Raw genomic sequence first — 18381 nt, forward strand, 5'->3', positions numbered from 1 at the left:
ATTTATGTACGTATAAGCACTTAATATTTTTTAACATGCAAACCTTTGAGAACCTAACTTTTGATTTATTGGCAATAGCGCACCTACTTTGTTTAAAAAACAAACTAACATAACTATCTATGAATAAGCTCCTTACACATTATGATTAAATTTGAATATAACACTTAACAGACTAGATAATAAGAAAGCTATAATTAGGTACCATAATTATACTGCATACATTCAGCTTTCACAAGAAATCCACCAGGCCAGGTTAGTAAAAGTTGTTATGCCTCTCCCCAAAAGGAATAAAGTTAAAATCATAGGTTGGACTTTGGGGTATACATAGATTGATACACAAAATGGAATTCAAAAAGCATGAATAGCATTGAAATAGTTTTTGATTTTTCAATCTGGGCTATACCTCGAGGCTTGTTTAAAAGAATTGCTCAATACTATTTGACAGCTATTAATCAGTGAAAAGATTCTGAAGCCCCTTGTCATGTTTACTGTTCAAATGTAACCCACAGGGAACAATAGCGGAATGATTTGCACAAGAGCAAGGGGCACTAAAACAACTCACCATTCACAGGCCACATATTTCCTAGGCAGTATACAGTATGTGTCCCCAAAAGTACACCTTAAGATTTCCCATGTACTCCTTTTAGGAAATCATAAATCAGTTTACCAGGGGTGTAATAAAAATTAAGTATTGTAAATATATACCGTCTGGCTCGTCTTAAATTCAACAAAGGTAAACTAACACATCTTGTCAAAGTTAGGCACAATAATTATGATTGCCAAACATGATTTATCATGTGTGAATTAAGTATTCAATGCGTGTGAATCTGACACTGCCCTTTATCCTTACATTTACCTTCATTGTACGAAAAAGATTCGAAAGGCGAAGCTATGCACATGCTTAAATATAATTTGATGATTCCAACAAACATGCAAATAGTAAAGTATGTTGATCACTAAGCATAAAAAGTCAATGTTATCTAAGAGAAAGGGATTATTTTATGTTCCTTAACCCTTTGTTGACAATTTTATACTGTTTTTGTTTTACTACTCAATCAAGCCACAAGTATCAAACCCCTGTAAACATTTACACCCTGAATTGAGCTTTAGACAAGCCATCTGTCCAAACAATTATTGTGTCAACTAAAATATAAAAGAATACATCATGGTATATTCATGCAGTATGATTATACATTTATTATTATTTTGATTAGTTAATTAAAACAGCTAGTAGAAAGACAGCATATATCATATCTACATGGTGTATAAGCCATTGTTTATGAAATAAAACAAAACCAATATCTGATAATACATCTGCATGCAAGCAGACCTGATAATACATCAACATGCAGGCAGCAAGCAGAAGTCAGGTGATGTTGAATGCGATGATCAAGATGAAGCGTGGCAGAAAGACGATGCAGGCAAAATGCACGCAAGCAACAACACCAAAAGCAGCTATCAACTCCTGCAGACTGAAAAAGCATCGACACAACTTAAAAGAAAAAGTCAGCTTATCCGATTAAAACAGACTTTAGTATATTTGAGAAAACTAGACCAGGTAAGAACACATTATTTTGCATCTGTATTTTGTTACCATAACAAGGATTCTGCTATACATAAAACATATATATTTATAGATATATACTCTCCATGCACTAAGGGCTATATATCTACATGCATTTAGTCAACATATTAACTAATAAGGGTGGCCTTCAGATATACAGGTTTCATTGAATTTGTTTAAACTGAAATTCTATAAATTCAATGTTTCCCATGATAGAATCTATAAACATGAAAGTAAAAACCTTATGCTGATCAGGCCTTTTTGTACTGTTCTCATGGGTTAGAATATCTTACCTTTCCTCCCAAAAAAGTTTATAATTATAACGAAGACAACAACATCAATTCAGTGACAGGTAGAAAAGCTTGCTATTTTTATCCAGAAATGCTGCATATCTGCTATCATAAAATGAAATATAGTTCACAACACAACAAAAAGGGTATACATATATATACGTAAATCATAAGAAAATAGCACTTTTTAAAGGACTAAAAGCACATTATGATGCTACATGCAAAAGCATTTCGCATAAATACATGGATGTTAGTATTGATTTAACTGATATTCACCCTGCCTATCGTTAGTACTGAAAGAATGACTGAAAGAATGGGGCGAGTCAGAAACCCTTTGTTCGTGGTCCTGATTGGACATTTTAGGATAGTGATGAGTGACCCGTGAAGGGACCTCATTAGGGGCCATATGAGCTGACACAGGCAACTGTGAGTTTTCTATGGACCTACTCTCATGAAGGTTATGCAGTTTGTCATAAAGATTATGAGTTGGATGTTCCGAGGAATGCAGAAAACCCTCATCAGAAAACTTTTGCATTCTTTCATCAATGCCCTCTCCGTGCCTTGCAAGCAATCTCTGATCCGACTGTAAGTACGCTCCGTCTGATTCCTTACCATGAAGCCTAGACTGGATTACCTTTCTTTCAGCCTCCGATGCCATGCGCAATGCCCTTTGCTCACTTGGGCTCATTATGACGTTAGACTGTGAGTAAGCAAGCTGCGAAAAAGACATTTGAACACCCGACATAGATGGAACAAAACTATCTTGACCTTTTTGACCCGTAGAGACGGGAGATCCTTGGTTGAGGGAGAACGGTAGTGGCAGAGTTGTGCGGGGTCCTTGGTTTCGATCCCTCTCCCCTGAAGGCGTTCCGATTCTCACCATCAAGTTGGACTTTGTTGCCATGAACCGTGGCTTGACCTTGACCTGTGTGGGAAGGTCATCGTCTGGGTCATGGTCACTTATGCTTTCGCATTCCAACATGAAGGCATCTTCAATCTCTGGGAGGTTAGTCTGGATTTCGGAAGCCTGCAGGTCTTTTGAGACACTTTTGCGCTTTTTAACAGGTGATGGTGAAACTATCGGACTGGTGATAGAGCCCTCAGGGGATTTCAAATTTGTATGGAGCTGCAATATAAATAAATGATTTAGTTATCAATGACATTATGAACCTGAAGATAATTTTCAGTCATAAACGTTTTTTCCTCAAATATTTGCCGCAAAAAAATTGTATGCAGTGATTCATTTTGATGTGCGTCCTCGCGTGCCAGACGCACATTTTTTCTGGGGCCGCATCATTCTCAAACATGTGCGTACTCGGGACGCATTATTAAAAAACTACGATTTTCAACATCGTCAAAGTTGTTCATGATACAGAGTTCGATTTGTGGAGATAAGCGAAACACATGTAAAGACTGTTTTGAAAAGTAGAACAGAAGTAACATTTCTACATTCGAAATGTAATACACGTATTTTGATTGGTTGAAATATATCAATTATCCAATCAGTTACGGCGTTTTATTAAAAGTTTGTTGGACATTTAATTGGCTGTCCCGGGTGATAAACAAAGAAAATGCCACCCAAAAAGCTTTTCAAAATTAATCCTCAACAATTTAAACTCGCTGTGTAGATATTTATTGATAATGCAGCCTCGATGTAAACCATGTGGTTTAAATGTGAAGAATAAATGGCGGAAAACACATTTTGTGTTCGTCTAATGTGAGCGCAGACAGTTATATAGTAAAGCGATGTTATTATACATGTACTTTTCTGGATTAATTGATCAGTTGTTTTTTCTAAAGTGACAATTAAAAATTTGAAGTTCTGAAATAAAAAGCATCTTTTATTTTTATACAGTACATACATAATAGTAATACAGATCGTACAGTATTCCGTCCCATGTAGCGTAGAATGTAAGTACATGTACATATAGCAACACAGACATCTGCTGTTCATACTGCAGGATGTGACAGGGGTTTTTCTGTACAGAATAAGGTCTTGACCTAATTCAGGAACAGGTTAAGTGTAGGGAAACAAGACAAACTTATGAGAGTGAAGTTGTGCAATTTTGCCCGGAATGAATTTATGGAAAAAGCTGTCCCTGTTTGGAAAGAAACAAGGCGAGAAGGCTATCCACCTTAAATACAGTATAAGTGTTGTTACACTAAATCTGTATTGAAGGTGTAAACCTTTTGATCAAAGCAGAAATTGTATTTTGTCATATTGTTTGAAAGAGCTTATTTTGACCAAAAAATTATAAACACTAGTCATCCAATTTATTAAAACATTAGTCAGTCCAAAATGTTAAAGATGTAAGAAGTCCTCCGTTTAAGATGTCATATGTTTCACTGTTTGTTATTTAAAGTAAAACAAATAAAGATTTGACTTGCTATAAACCTTTTTCTGTTTTTTAGCTGTAAAATTATATAAAAGAGCCCCTGGCTAAGGCGTATCATGTTAAGAAGATTATTTGTAACAAATTTACAAAGACACAATCTGGGACCCATTGTTTTTAGTTTATATCCATTGTTTCATAATACTAGTATGTGAGTCCCAGGGACTCATTGATGTAGATTTCAAAATGAATCACTGTGTATGCTGCCAGTTGGTCAGTCTAAAACAGACATACCAATACAAATTTCAAAAATTAAAATGTTCTGAATCACTTAACATTTCACCATTTACCAAGCAGAGCTGTTTTCACCATTTCAGAAATATAACCAATGCCCGTGACATAAGGAATATAAGCCTGAATTCACCTTATGTGGCGAAATACTATATTTATCTAAGTGATGAAACTTAAGGATCATTGATAACACTTCATAAACAAGAGGGCCTGAAAGGCCCAAATTCGCTCACCTGAGATAACAAGATATTATTGGGACAAATCTTCTGACCAAGTTTCATGAAGATCAGAAAATAAATGTGGCCTCTATCGAGTTGCTATCTTCAATATTGCAAAATTTGACCTTTGACCTTAATCTTTGACCTTGAAGGATAACCTTGACCATTCACCAATCAAAATGTGCAGCTCCAAGAGATATGCATGAATGCCAAATATCGAGCTACTATCTTTAATATTGCAAAATTTGACCTCTGACCTTGAAGGATGACCTTGACCTTCACCTTTCACCACTCAAAATGTGCAGCTCCATGTGATGCACATGCATGCCAAATATCAAGTTGCTATCTTCAATACCCCTACATGTATTGAAAAAGTTATGGCCCATGTTAAAGTTTTCGGACGAACAGACGCCATATATTTGACATTTGACCTTGAAGGATGACCTTGACCTTTCACCATTCAAAATGTTCAGCTCCATGAGATACACATGCATGTCAAATATCAAATTGCTATCTTCAATATTGCAAAATTTGACCATTGACCTTGACCTTGAAGGATGACCTTGACCTTCATCTTTCACCACTCAAAATGTGCAGCTCTTCAGTATTGAAAAAGTTATGGTCAATGTTAAAGTTTTTGGAAGGACAGACGCCATATATTTGACATATGACCTTGAAGGATAACCTTGACCTTTCACCACTCCAAATGTTCAGCTCCATGAGATACACATGCATGCTAAATATCAAGTTGCTATCTTCAAAAGTGAAAAAGTTATGGCCAATGTTAAAGTTTTTGGACGGACGGACAGACACCATATATTAGACATTTGACCTTGAAGGATGACCTTGACCTTCACCTTTCACCACTCAAAATGTGCAGCTCCGTGAGATGCACATGCATGCCAAATATCAAGTTGCTATCTTCAATATTGAAAAAGTTATGGCCATTAAAGTTTTCGGAAAAAGGACAGACCGATAAACTGACATACTGACTGACAGTTCAACTGCTATATGCCACCCTACCGGGGGCATAAAAATGCCCCGCCCCCTGGCAGCCATGTTTTGCAACCAACCGGCATCATTTTTGTATCCGTCAAAGATATTATTGGGATGAATCTTTTGACCAAGTTTCATGAAGATTGGGCAATAAATGTGGCCTCTAGAGTGTTAACAAGATTTTACTATAGCCATATAAGGAAAAATGTCCCTTGGCAGCCATGTTTTTCAAGCAAACATATTTATTTACAATACTCATCCAAGATATCCTTGAGACCATTCTTCCAACCAAATTTCATGAAGATTGGACAATGAATGTGGCCTCAAGAGTGTCAACAAGGTTTAACTATAGCCATACATGTATAAGGAAAAATGCCCTGCCCCTGGTGGCCATGTTTTAAAGCAACCAAAACCATTTTTGAACTCATCCAAGATATCATTGGGATGAATCTTCTGACCGAGTTTCATGAAGATGGGACTATAAATGTGGCCTCTCGAGTGTTAACAAGATTTTACTATAGCCATATATAGACATATTAGAAAGAATGCCCCGCCCCCTGGCAGCCATGTTTTTCAAGCAAACGTAATTATTTTTAAACTCATCCAAGATATCAATAAGACAAATCTTCTGACCAAATTTCATGAAGATTGGAAAATAAATGTGGCCTCTAGAGTGTTAAGGTTTTACATGTACAAAAGCCATATATAGCCTTATAAAGAAAAATGCCCCGCCTCCTGATGGCCATGTTTTTAAAGAAACCAAAACAATTTTGAACTCATCCAAGATATCATTGGGACAAATCTTCTGACCAAGTTTCATGAAGATCGGAGAATAAATATGGCCTCTAGAGTGTTAACAAGGTTTGACTATAGTCATATAAGGAAAAATGCCCCGCCCCCTGGCGGTCATGTTTTTCAACCAACCGGCATCATTTTCGAACTCGTCCAAGATATTATTGGGATGAATCTTCTGACCAAGTTTCATGAAGATTGGACAATAAATGTGGCCTCTAGAGTGTTAAAAAGATTTTACTATAGCCATATATACAGGTTTTATTAAGATTGGGTAATAAATATGGCCTCGAGAGTGGTTACAAGGATTTTACAACATTCAACCATGTAACCTGGTATTTGGACCTGACTGACCCAGATTAAACAAGAGATGTGTTTGTCAGCAACACAATGCCCACAATTGCACCCCTTTGAAGCCGTATATTTGACCTTTGACCTTGAAGGATGACCTTGACCTTGCATCACTCAAAATGTGCTGCTCCATGAGATACATATGCATGCCAAATATCCAGTTGATATCTTCAATAATGCAAAAGTTATTGCAAAACTTTAACCAAGGTTAAAAATTTGGGACACACACAATGAATGAATGAATGACAGACAGACAGGCCAAAAACAATATGCCCCCGATCTTTCCATCCGCCATCCGGGGGGATAAAAATCAGGCCACATATTGTCAAACTAATCATTATGAATGAATCATAAATGTGTCATTTATAGTAGCAACAATTTTTTTTAAGATTTGACCTGGTGAACTAAAAGAAACAAGACTATTGCCAAGCAATAAAAGTCCCTTACCGGCTCCACCATTGTCAGAAATTCCACCGTTGTCAATTTTTCTTTAATTTGTTGTCATATCAATCAGAATTTTAATGACGTGCATAATGTCCATATTGCCATCTATCCATTTTCCAAGTTTCATGAAAACATATTAAGAACTTTCAAAGTTATTGCAGGATCCAGAAAACCACCATTTTCAGCAGTATTTCTAGTTTATTTGTTGCCATAGCAACCAGAATTTTAGACGTAGGAACAAAATGAAATGATGTGCATAATGTCCATCAGGGCCCTCAATCTAACAAATCTGCGGCCGAGACTCCCACCTGAAAAGTATACTTTTTCCCCTTTTGGAGAGAAAAATTCATCCTGAAATTAAAAAAAATATATGTTTTTTTAAATATTAAAATGTGTCTCATGATTATTGTATCTCAATTCTATTTCAATTTAATCTTGTCAAACATACTTAATTATGAAAAAAGAAATGAATATAGTGCAAACATGTACAAATGTAATAATGAGAGTAAGTAAAAAAAATCCCCCCAAAAGCGAAACGCCGCGAAAATTCCCACTCATGAGGGTAGTGACCCACTTCTCCTGGATTGAGGCCCTGTTCATATTGCCATCTATCCATGTTCCAGGTTTCATGAAAAAATATTAAGAACTTTTTAAGTCATCGCAGAATCCAGAAAAGTGTGACAGACAGACTGACAGACAGATGGAGTGCAAACCATAAGTCCCCTCCGGTGAAACCGGTAGGGGACTAATTAACACAATGGACCCTGATTCAAACTTTGCCAAGATGTGGTCCTGATAAACATTTTATGTCATATGGTGACCACAATATAAAATCACCCTTTGAACACTTTCTCACCTTCTGTATATGTGTATTGAGACTCTGTTTAGTTGCGTAACTACGGTCGCACACCTCACATCTAAACTGACGGGCGATATCGCGCTTCACATGTTCCTCATGGTTCTTCTTGTGGTGGTTCAGATTTGATAACTGGGCAAATGATCTCCCACAACCCTCCACGTCACATTTGTATGGGCGCTCCCCTGGAATGGACCATGTTGCAATACAACACAAGATGAAAGAAAATGCTCAGTTGAGGAAAGTAGCCAAAAAAGAAACTTTTTTTCTATGAAAGTGCTTAATTTGGAGGAATAAAATCACTATAAAAAGACCTTACTATTTTAATATCTTGTAATCTTTTATTTTATACATAAACACGTAACAGCTGTTCAAAACTTGGTAAGTCGAGAAACTAAAATTTTCAATTGATTAAAAAAACTTTGTTCAACAAACCACTTAATTTCACAATCAGAGTCAAACTGTGCTTCAAACCTGTATGAACACGCATATGCTGATTCAGATGACAGATCTGTTTGAAGGACTTATCACAATAGCTGCACACATGCTTACGCATATTGTTATGCACAAGTTCATGTTGACTCAACTGAGGTTTATTTCGGAAAGCTTTGAAACAGGTCATGCAGATATGTTGCCTATCAGAGTGTCGCTTAGAAGTGTCACCAGACAAATCCAGATCATCCCCACTGGAGTTCATGTCATCAGATCGTGCAACCATTGAAAGATTGGTAGAAGTTGTTGAGGATACTTGCGAAGGTGATGCCAAGTTTTGCTGATCTGAAAGCTGCTGACTTTGTAAATTTTGCGAGTGAATTTCAGCCTTTCCAACAAGTTCCTGAGCTTGATGATCACTCAAGCGTATTTCATCATCATTATTAAGCTTTATTCTGCTATAAAAAGCACTCTGCTGATTTCCTGTCTCACTATATGTGCTGTATTCTTGGTGTTCATGGGAAGCCATTTCCTCATAACCTGCACAAAGAAGTGAAGTTTGTTAAAACATAACAACATCTAGAGCTTTCATTGTTATATAATTTGGGAATTTTGTAAACACAATTTTTTGGAAAGCATAAATAACATTAAAGTTTAGGATCTCCAATTAAGATGCCATACAATGTCCACTGTGAAACAAAACCTCAAAAGTTGTTTGTAATTGAAAATAACTGTTAACTTATTTAACACTTAATTGCATTTGGTTTTAAATGTTTACCCCAACTTAGAAGGTCAAGGGCACTAAAAAAGATGAAGCGAGAAAATGCCTGTCAGGATATGAACATTAAAAAATGAGTGCTATAAATGAAACCCCTTAGAAAAAACAACACCAGACAGCCTATAATAAACAAGATATTGCTCTTTGAACAATCAACCTAAAATGAGAACAGAAATGAAGAAATTATATTAATCACGGAGCGTATATTGACAGGAGCTGAAACGGGTATTTGACCCTTACTGTAGTCAATTCAAATTTATACAAAAACTAATCATCCGATTTTATTGGTTTATACATTATCTTGTTGCTTATTAATTCCTCTTTCAAAAAAATATAACTTTTAGTATATTTCCGTTGTTATTAATGGATGTATAGCGAGTTAAACACGAGAAATACACATTTCATGTTTTACCCCCGCGCGTTAAACCTTGTCAATACTTTGTTACGTAACCATTAGCTATCGATTAGCGTACATCGAAGCGCCGAGGTTATACATTTTGATGTACCCACTAACGTCTTTTTTTTAATTTTACTTTTATTTCTTGGCTGATTATGACAAATTATATATCATTAGAAAGCCTACATTTCGTAGTTTTCAGATATATAAATATATATGAAGTTTAACTTCTAATTTGGGCAGCCCTGCGAGTTATAACTCTAACTTTTGCAAATATCATACCGTTTTAGAATCTATATTTACGGTAAACATGGTCATACTTTATACAGATATGTAACGTTTATATTAGGAGTTCAGTTTTTAAAACTACATCTTGCTTAGGAGAATAGAATTCTGTATACGATAGAAAAACAATGGGTTTAAAATGAAAGTAAATAAGGAATGACTTTGTACGAAAGCAGCTTGCGGTCATAACGCTCCGAAATGATGCTACAGTCTTGGCAATAATGCTTTTGCTTAGATACCAACCATTAAATTTCCGTTGCCAGGATTATTATATTTTTTATAGAATATATTGTTAACGAAACATATCAATAAATCTTACTATTAATGAAGCTTAATAAATTAACAATTTCAGCTCTTGTTTATTACACTGAAAGGGTGATAAATTTATATTAGACCTCGTATAAAGCGGACCCACTTGATATTTTCGGCTTTGCACACTTCAAATAAAATGGGTGTGAACAACATTCTTTTGTTGTTTATTATCAAAGAGGTTATTATGTATAATGATATGAAAGGTTATGTACCTTAAATCATCAACTAATTAATCTTATTTAGAGATTCTTAAAAATCACGGTCGGTGTTACGCAGATCATTTCGTATTTGGACATCAGTGCATCATGTCCAACTATTCAAAATCGGATTATTTTTCACTGGGATGATGACGACTTGGTTTTAGACGAATTGTTAGGTGATTACACATGTAGCAGTGATGATTCTGAGAATGTTAAACCGTGTAAGAAAGTAAAAGTGACAAAAGCAATCGAATCAATGGGTGTCTACCAGTGTACAGAGTGCCCAAAAACTTTCAAGACAATGTCTCGTTTTCGGGGTCATATGATTTCCAAGCACGGATACGAAAGAGTGAATGGTAAATATTTCATTAATTTTGTTTCATCATGCTTATTTCATCGATTGCATCTGAATTGGAGCGCATTATTGCTAGTGGTAGAGAGTAACAGATCTTGTTCAGTTTGACAAAGGTAGATTGATTTTACCCCAGGGCTTTCCACAGGCCATTTAACGATCCCTCGTTGGCGCTTGAATTTCGAAATCAGAGTCCTGGAGGGCTTGAAATTTTCCGATCAGTGTATTTTTCAGTAAAAGAAAGTGGAGATTGTCAAACAAAATCAAGGTTTCTCTATCAGTGTATCAATATTCCCTGTTTTAAAAGAGCACTCAGTACCTACTTTCACAAGTACATGTAATCGCAGTAAACCCCACATGGGGTAATGGAAATCCACTGATAAGACGTGCGTATCAATTATTCTAGCCACATTACACAGTCATTTAAATGCTGACAAGGATGTAACTTTCCAGCCATCAAACTGTGATGTTCATTGTCCAATCGGTTACGCGAATGCTTATGAGGGTTAACTATCGACCATTATTTTTTATTGACGTCAGGCATGAAGTAAGAGTTTATCGCAGCTTGATTAGCAAGAAGTTAAACCATTTCCGTTAAAACTGGTAACTAGTACAGTACAGTACATTAAAGACGTTAAATAGTCACTTTAAATTTATTTCATACTATAGAAAAATGGCAAGGTTTGTGTTAAAGAAATAATTTAGAGCTTTTTTCGTAAATATTAACCAGAAAGTGATTTATAAAAACGGAATAAACTGGATTATCGGGTTATAAATAGAAACTTGAAAATTAGTAAGTATACAGTAATAGAATCGGGTTGAAACGGATGTATTGGGGAATCGTTAGAGTCGGGATTTTACTATCTGTGCAGGAAAGTTTAAAAACAATTCAACAATATAAAAATATATATATATATATTTAAATGACTGGGGAATTTTCTTGAAGAGTCATAGCGTACCAAATGACATCTTTTGATGCTGTTTTTCTTTGAGTTATAACGCATCACAGAACGTGAATTGACATGTTAATTAAAAAAAATCAATGTCAGGAGGGTACACCCCTCCCGAACCACCCCTATCAGCCCCGGGGCGCCTGACAAAAATCTTGTGGAAAGCACTGTACTCCATTACATGTTTGTTATAATCATTTTTGATTTTAGTTGTCTTTCACTTGGAATTAATACAAAAATAGAGAAGTCATTGTTTGAAGCTTTGACACCTTGATTAAGCCTCTTCAGGGGTGTGAGTGCTTGATTGAAATACCCATTAATGGCATGCTCCCAACCAGCACTTGTTTATAACACAGACAGGGTGTTAATTTAATTACGAGACAGCGTATATAGCGGACCCTCTTGATATTTTTTCGGCTTTGCATACTTCAAATATAATGGGTGTCAAAACATTCATTGTTTGTTGTTTATTTTCAAAAAGGTAATTATGTATAATTATATGAAAGGTTATTTACCTTAAGTTATCAATTAACCAAAAATATTTAAAGATTCTTGAAAATCCTGGCCGAAAAATATCAAGAAATGAAATTCCTTTTTTTCATGTGTCCTTATTTATTTTAAAATTACTGCCGAGCTAAAACAAGCACATCATAATCACAACATTTGGAATTACAAGCAACCTATATATGGAAGATAAGGCATAGGAGCTTAAAAGCTCTCGGGAAAAACATGGATATATTAAACTTTAGGTTACAATATACTAAATCTTTTTGGAGTGCAATGCTATACTCTCTTAAAACATGAACATCATTTATTTGAAGACACGGTTCTCTATCTGGTCACTTGCCATGACTTAATTTTATAATATTTCTGTGAGCATGTGGCAGGGAAAACATTGTTGTTTACTATAAATTCACTCTTTTATCTGAAGATTGGAGACTACAAAAGACTTAGACACAGTGTCCGACAAATCCATAGCCCGGAGCCCGGGGGCTACCGAAATTTTTCATCGGGCTACTGAAATTTTCCAGCTGACGCCCGCCGGGCTACTATAAATCTATAAGAGCGGTAGCCCGGTTTATTGACAGACATGCGTAGAGTAAACATGCTGACCATGTGTTTGTACACTGTGTATTGCTTATAATCCGATAACAAAGTGCAATCAATTATCTTATCAGTCACCGATCACTTGCGGTAATGTCTTAAACAGTAACAGTGTATTTTTATCCCCACGCTTTTTGAAAAAAAGGTGGGGATATTGTGGTTATCTCCGCCGTCCGTCCGTCTGTCCGTCCGTCCGTCCTGGCCACTATCTCCTCCTACACTAAAAGCACTAGAACCTTGAAACTTACACACATGGTAGCTATGAGCATATGTGCGACCCTGCACTATTTGGAATTTTGATCTGACCCCTGGGTCAAAAGTTATAGCGGTTGGGGTGGGGCCGCGTCAGAAATTATCACTCATTTTTTTAGGTTATTTTACATTTACTTCTTTATTTCTACACCGATTCACTTCAAATTGATACTGGACCTCTCTTATGACAATACGGTCAATCTCAACCATGCATGGCCCCATTCCCAACCCTGGGGCGCCCCGCCCACATAGGCCACACCCACCAAAAATTTCCATTTACTATAATTTTTTCATTTCTACACGGATTCACTTCAAATTGATACTGAACTTTTGTTATGACATTAGGGTCAATCTCAACTATGCATGGCCCCAATCCCAACCCTGGGGCGCCCGCCCACATAGGCCACACCCACCAAAAAATTCCATTTACTTTAACTTTTTTATTTCTACACGGATTCACTTCAAATTGATACTGAACTTCCCTTATGACATTAGGGTCAATCTCAACTATGCATGGCCCCATAACCAACCCTGGGGCCCCGCCCACATAGACCACACCCACCCAAAATTGCCTTTACTATAATTTCTTCATTTCTACACCGATTCACTTCAAATTGATATTGAACTTCTCTTATGACAATACAGTCAATCTCAACTATGCATGGCCCCATTACCAACCCTGGGGCGCCCCGCCCACATAGACCACACCCACCCAAAATTGCCTTTTACTATAATTTCTTCATTTCTACACCGATTCACTTTAAATTGATACTGAACCTCTCTTATGACAATACGGTCAATCCCAACTATGCATGGCCCCATTACCAACCCTGGGGCCCCGCCCACATAGACCACACCCGCCCAAAATTGCCTTTTACTATAATTTCTTCATTTCTACACCGATTCACTTCAAAATGATACTGAACTTCTCTTATGACAATACGGTCAATCTTAACTATGCATGGCACAATTACCAACCCTGGGGCGCCCTGCCCACATATGTCACACCCACCCAAAATTGCCTTTTACTATAACTTCTTCATTTCTACACCAATTCACTTCTAATTGATGATGAACTTCTCTTATGACAATACGGTCAATCTCAGCTATGCATGGCCCCATTACCAACCCTGGGGCACACCTAGGTCAAACATTCGGCGTGGGGATACGCGTTGGCCTCTGCCGCGCCATTTCTAGTAATCATTTAATCAGAATCAACATTTGTCGTCTGTTAATAATATAATGAGAGCCGGTTGGATAGTTGGCGCACATGATGCAACATCATTTCGCAGTTTGGAATTCTTTGTTAACAGCAACAATGAGTAATAGCGACAACGTTTTTGATGTCTTTAAATATCCAAGGACGCCAAACATTAAATAAATCAAAACAATAGCGGATTCTTCAAAGCGGTAACGAAACCGAAAATGAATGTTAATTACAACTTTGTGAACGCGGTTAACACCTGCTAATTAGTTTGCATTGTCAATTAATAATTGGATTAATCGACTGTTAATCAATAATCCCATATATGCCCGATTTATATTTTTAAAACCAAATTATGGGTGGGTAATATAGACGATAAGAGTCATAAACACAAATGTTTGACATTTTCTAAAGTGTCAAATGAATTTTGGCATATGGTTCTATTTAAAGATATGATGAAATAAGCTCCCAATCAGGACCGTTGTATTGCAACATGCGTAAATAACCTGCCACGGTTTGCACGCGTTGTGTACAGCTATTTTAGGTTACAAAATTCTTCATTAAAGAAATGAATTTCTTTGTCCTGATAAAAAGCGCGCGAAAATTGGCGTGGATGTATTTATTTGTAAATAAAATTTTCTTAGCGGGTACAACATTGAGATCATTTTATGTCCATTAAAAGTTTCGTTGTGAATTTCAACTAAAGTACCGGGATATCTCGCGATTTATTTGGCATTGACATTTTTTCTTAATAAAATATCATGTAAACAGGCTGTATCGTTACCGTTACGCTGTATCAGTTCCTTCATTATTGAAACAATTATTGTATTGTATACTGACTGCACACAAGTGTCGTAACATACGGATGCAATACGTAAATTCGGACAGTTTATAAAGTTGGACACAAGTAAATAAATGATTTAATACTCTTGATTTCTTGAAACTAGGTATTTGTTGTTAAAAAGGGCAATTGCATTGATTAACACCATACGAGTCAATAGTATTGATCATCTAAACGCTTTATTTACGTTTACCACTTAACGTGCTGTCCGAATTTAAGTACACATACACGTGCACATACATGTACATGTAATATCTACATGTAGTATATGGTTTTCTTTGGTACATTTACATTTAAGTACACGGTGCCTGTACTGTAACATTAATTTACGATATTGCCTGTGTACATCAGACTACTTGCTGTTTTATGTATATGTATGTATACATATTATGTATATGTAAATGAAGAAATAAAATAAAGATGAAAACCTGCCTTTTATCATTTTGTAGGAAAATTTTATGGGCTACCAAATATTTTTATTGGTAGCCCAGTGGGCTACCTGAAAAATAAGAAATTTGTCGGACACTGTATACAGATGACGGGAAACCCTCATGAACTGGATAGAAGCCGGTAAATAGATGCCCGTAAAACAGTGAATTTTGATTCGTGACGAGTTCTTTCTTGCATACAGCATGACGGTGACCTATCTTTTTTATTGCTTAAATCAATTCGGCTTGGAGTGCTCTTCGAGAAAAGGTATGGTTATGAGGGTCTCTATGCGCAAAAGTTTGACTTTATTTTTCTTTAACGTTATTGCTTGTACATTGAATTTGTGTAGGAAATCTTTTGGTATATTGTGACCATAAGTGTTTATTTTTATTTACATTCCCCACCCACTTTCTTAAACCGAAATATATTTGCACAAAATGCACACAAGCGAGCTAATGTAAATTAAACAAGTTGCATTGCATATTATTGTAGTTTATGAATCTTGCATAGATTGATCCATTCCGGCTAATTTTCGCACAATCAACGCAATATTCTATCAAAATAACTTACACTGAATATGCTGCGAACAAATAAGCGGTGTAAACGATAAATTAGTGTGTAATAACAAGCGCAACAATAACAAGGCGACCCAATAACAACAACAACATAATAATAATAACTAATTATCGATTTGTTCAATCAAAATATCATACAAATACGATGGAAGATGGTGAATCTCACAAATTTGTTTCAAGACTTTAATCCAAGGTATACTTTAGAAATGAATACGATTATATACGTTTATTTGAAAGCAAATGTTGATGCAGTTCCTTGTTCTGCCACTGTCCTTATTGCCTTAATCTGCTTCGCCAATCCAAAGCTCAGGGAGTAGCCTTGCTTTTAAACTATTAAACTTCTTGTTTAATATTAAATAAAAGCGAGACTTCTATTTGTGATAAAAATATCTTTTATTTATTGTTTGTTGGTTTTTATTAATATAGATTAGTTCACTTATAACGATGACAATTTTTTTTATTAATTTTGCAATTTGTACAATATTTAACTTTAAGTCAGTAAATACATGACATGGGGCAAGTGCTGCAACAATACACCAAAACCGTAGTGCAATTTATTGTCATTTCAATAACCCGCAATATATTGAAATATATTGCTAGCTTGTGCCAGAATTATAACTCGCCAGCTTAAACACCACCCAGGGCCCTCAATCCATTTTAGGATAAGCGGGTTGCTACCCATAGCAGGGGGAATTTTCGCGGTGTTTCCCTTTTGGGGGGATATTTTACTTACTCTCTAATTATAACATATGTACATGTTTGCACTATATTGATTGCTTTTTTCATAATTTAGTATGTTTGACAAGATTAAATTAAAATAGAATTATTAATCATGAGAAACATCTATCTAAAAAAATTTTTTATTTTTTTGGGGGGGGGGGGGAATTTTCCCCCAAAAAAGGGAAAAATGTATACTTTTCAGGGGGGGAATGCGGCCGAATTTCGGCCGTGGATTTGACAGCTTGAGGGCCCTGCCACCAAAACCAACTTAATTACATGAACATGACCTTTGTATTGTATGTTAAGGTTCTAGTTATATCCTATTGGCAATTCTAGCCTTTTTTTTACAAAATGCTTTATTAACACAATTTACTCTTTTTTTTGGCTTAACAAAGCGTTTTGCTATGAAATATTAGTATTGCCATTTTGTCCATTGGATATTCCCATTACATTAAGAATAACAACCAAACAAGAATTGTGGTTGTTAAAAAGCCCGTCGTATAACTTATCAGAATTCTGTAAAAAAAAAAATTGATCATTATTACTTCTGTTTATAATGACATCAATTTTTATTTGGATTATATAATTATTTTTTTACGTATTTCTACAAGCTTCATCTTAAATTTAACAGTATTAAATGCAAAAGCAGATCTTGCGGACTCCCATGTAACAACGCTTCTACTTATAATATAATTTTTAGAATGCTATTTTTAGGCAACAATTTATTTTTACTAAACACCAATTTGTTTTGTTTACCTTATAATGATATAATTATTTTTGGATTTTCTTGACGAAATGTGGATGAATTTTTGTAGAATTTTCGTACCGGTATGATGAAATTCGTATCGCAATACAATATGCGGATTGCGTATTGCGATATATACCGATAAACCGGTATATTGTTGCAGCACTACATGGGGCCAATCTTTTTATCATACAGTGGCTGATTAGTTTTGAGATCTCTCATTAGTTTCATGATAAAAGCAGGCTTGGCGAAATTATTGGTCCGCCGGTCCTGACCGGCAGATTTCCTTTTGGTCTCGCAGGTTTAACAAGAATGTCGGTCCTTGCAACCGGGAAAATGTGAAATGAATGCAAACAATCATAATTTTTTCCAAGTTGAAAAATCAAATTAAAATTTATAAAACTTGGCGAATAAGAATCATTGTTTGGCGAAATTCGTGGCAAACGTTTTTTTTCCAAACAAAATGCCATTCCCGATATTAAACTCTATAGACTGTGCGCGAACACGCTTTCTTTTTCCTTCACGCCGCTATTAAAATCGATACAGCAGTCTACTTAACGCGTCATCGTAGATTCCCATAACGCAATAAGTTATGTATGTCCTTCACACTTCAGAAAAATGGCAACCGATTGAGTTTTTGCAATTCTTCAACACAAATTCGGTAATTTTC

At 35.8% G+C, this 18381-nt stretch overlaps 2 protein-coding genes across 4 annotated transcripts in view; one reads left to right on the top strand and one right to left on the bottom strand.

Moving 5' to 3' along the window:
- Window positions 1-1615: 1615 nt before the first annotated feature.
- Window positions 1616-16273, bottom strand: LOC127881312 (transcription factor IIIA-like). Its single transcript, XM_052429066.1, has 4 exons — window positions 16242-16273; window positions 8610-9107; window positions 8136-8320; window positions 1616-2980 (listed from the first exon to the last, which is right to left on the bottom strand). Exons 2-4 carry the CDS (start codon window positions 9094-9096, stop codon window positions 2105-2107), a joined length of 1548 nt encoding a protein of 515 aa, XP_052285026.1. The 5' UTR covers window positions 9097-9107; window positions 16242-16273; the 3' UTR covers window positions 1616-2104.
- A 20-nt stretch (window positions 16274-16293) lies between these two features.
- Window positions 16294-18381, top strand: part of LOC127881318 (transmembrane protein 185A-like) — a 39717-nt gene continuing 37629 nt past the window's right edge. For 2 of the 3 annotated variants that reach the window (XM_052429073.1, XM_052429074.1), the window contains exon 1: window positions 18258-18372. In XM_052429073.1, coding sequence (XP_052285033.1) covers window positions 18308-18372 — 65 coding nt within the window. In that variant the 5' untranslated portion in view covers window positions 18258-18307. Of the gene's footprint in view, window positions 16440-18257; window positions 18373-18381 lie in introns of those variants that run through there. The other variant, XM_052429075.1, reaches the window with a different exon arrangement.

The sequence above is a fragment of the Dreissena polymorpha genome, chromosome 5, assembly GCF_020536995.1.
Source record: "Dreissena polymorpha isolate Duluth1 chromosome 5, UMN_Dpol_1.0, whole genome shotgun sequence".
NCBI lineage: Eukaryota > Metazoa > Mollusca > Bivalvia > Myida > Dreissenidae > Dreissena > Dreissena polymorpha.

Coding starts and splice junctions, on each gene's coding strand:
- LOC127881312 (XM_052429066.1), bottom strand. CDS start 9,096: ATGGCTTCCCATGAACACCAAGAATACAGCACATATAGTGAGACAGGA. Junction 8,321..8,609: donor GCATATGCGTGTTCATACAG/GTTTGAAGCACA, acceptor GGTCCATTCCAG/GGGAGCGCCCATACAAATGT. Junction 2,981..8,135: donor TCAATACACATATACAGAAG/GTGAGAAAGTGT, acceptor TTTATATTGCAG/CTCCATACAAATTTGAAATC.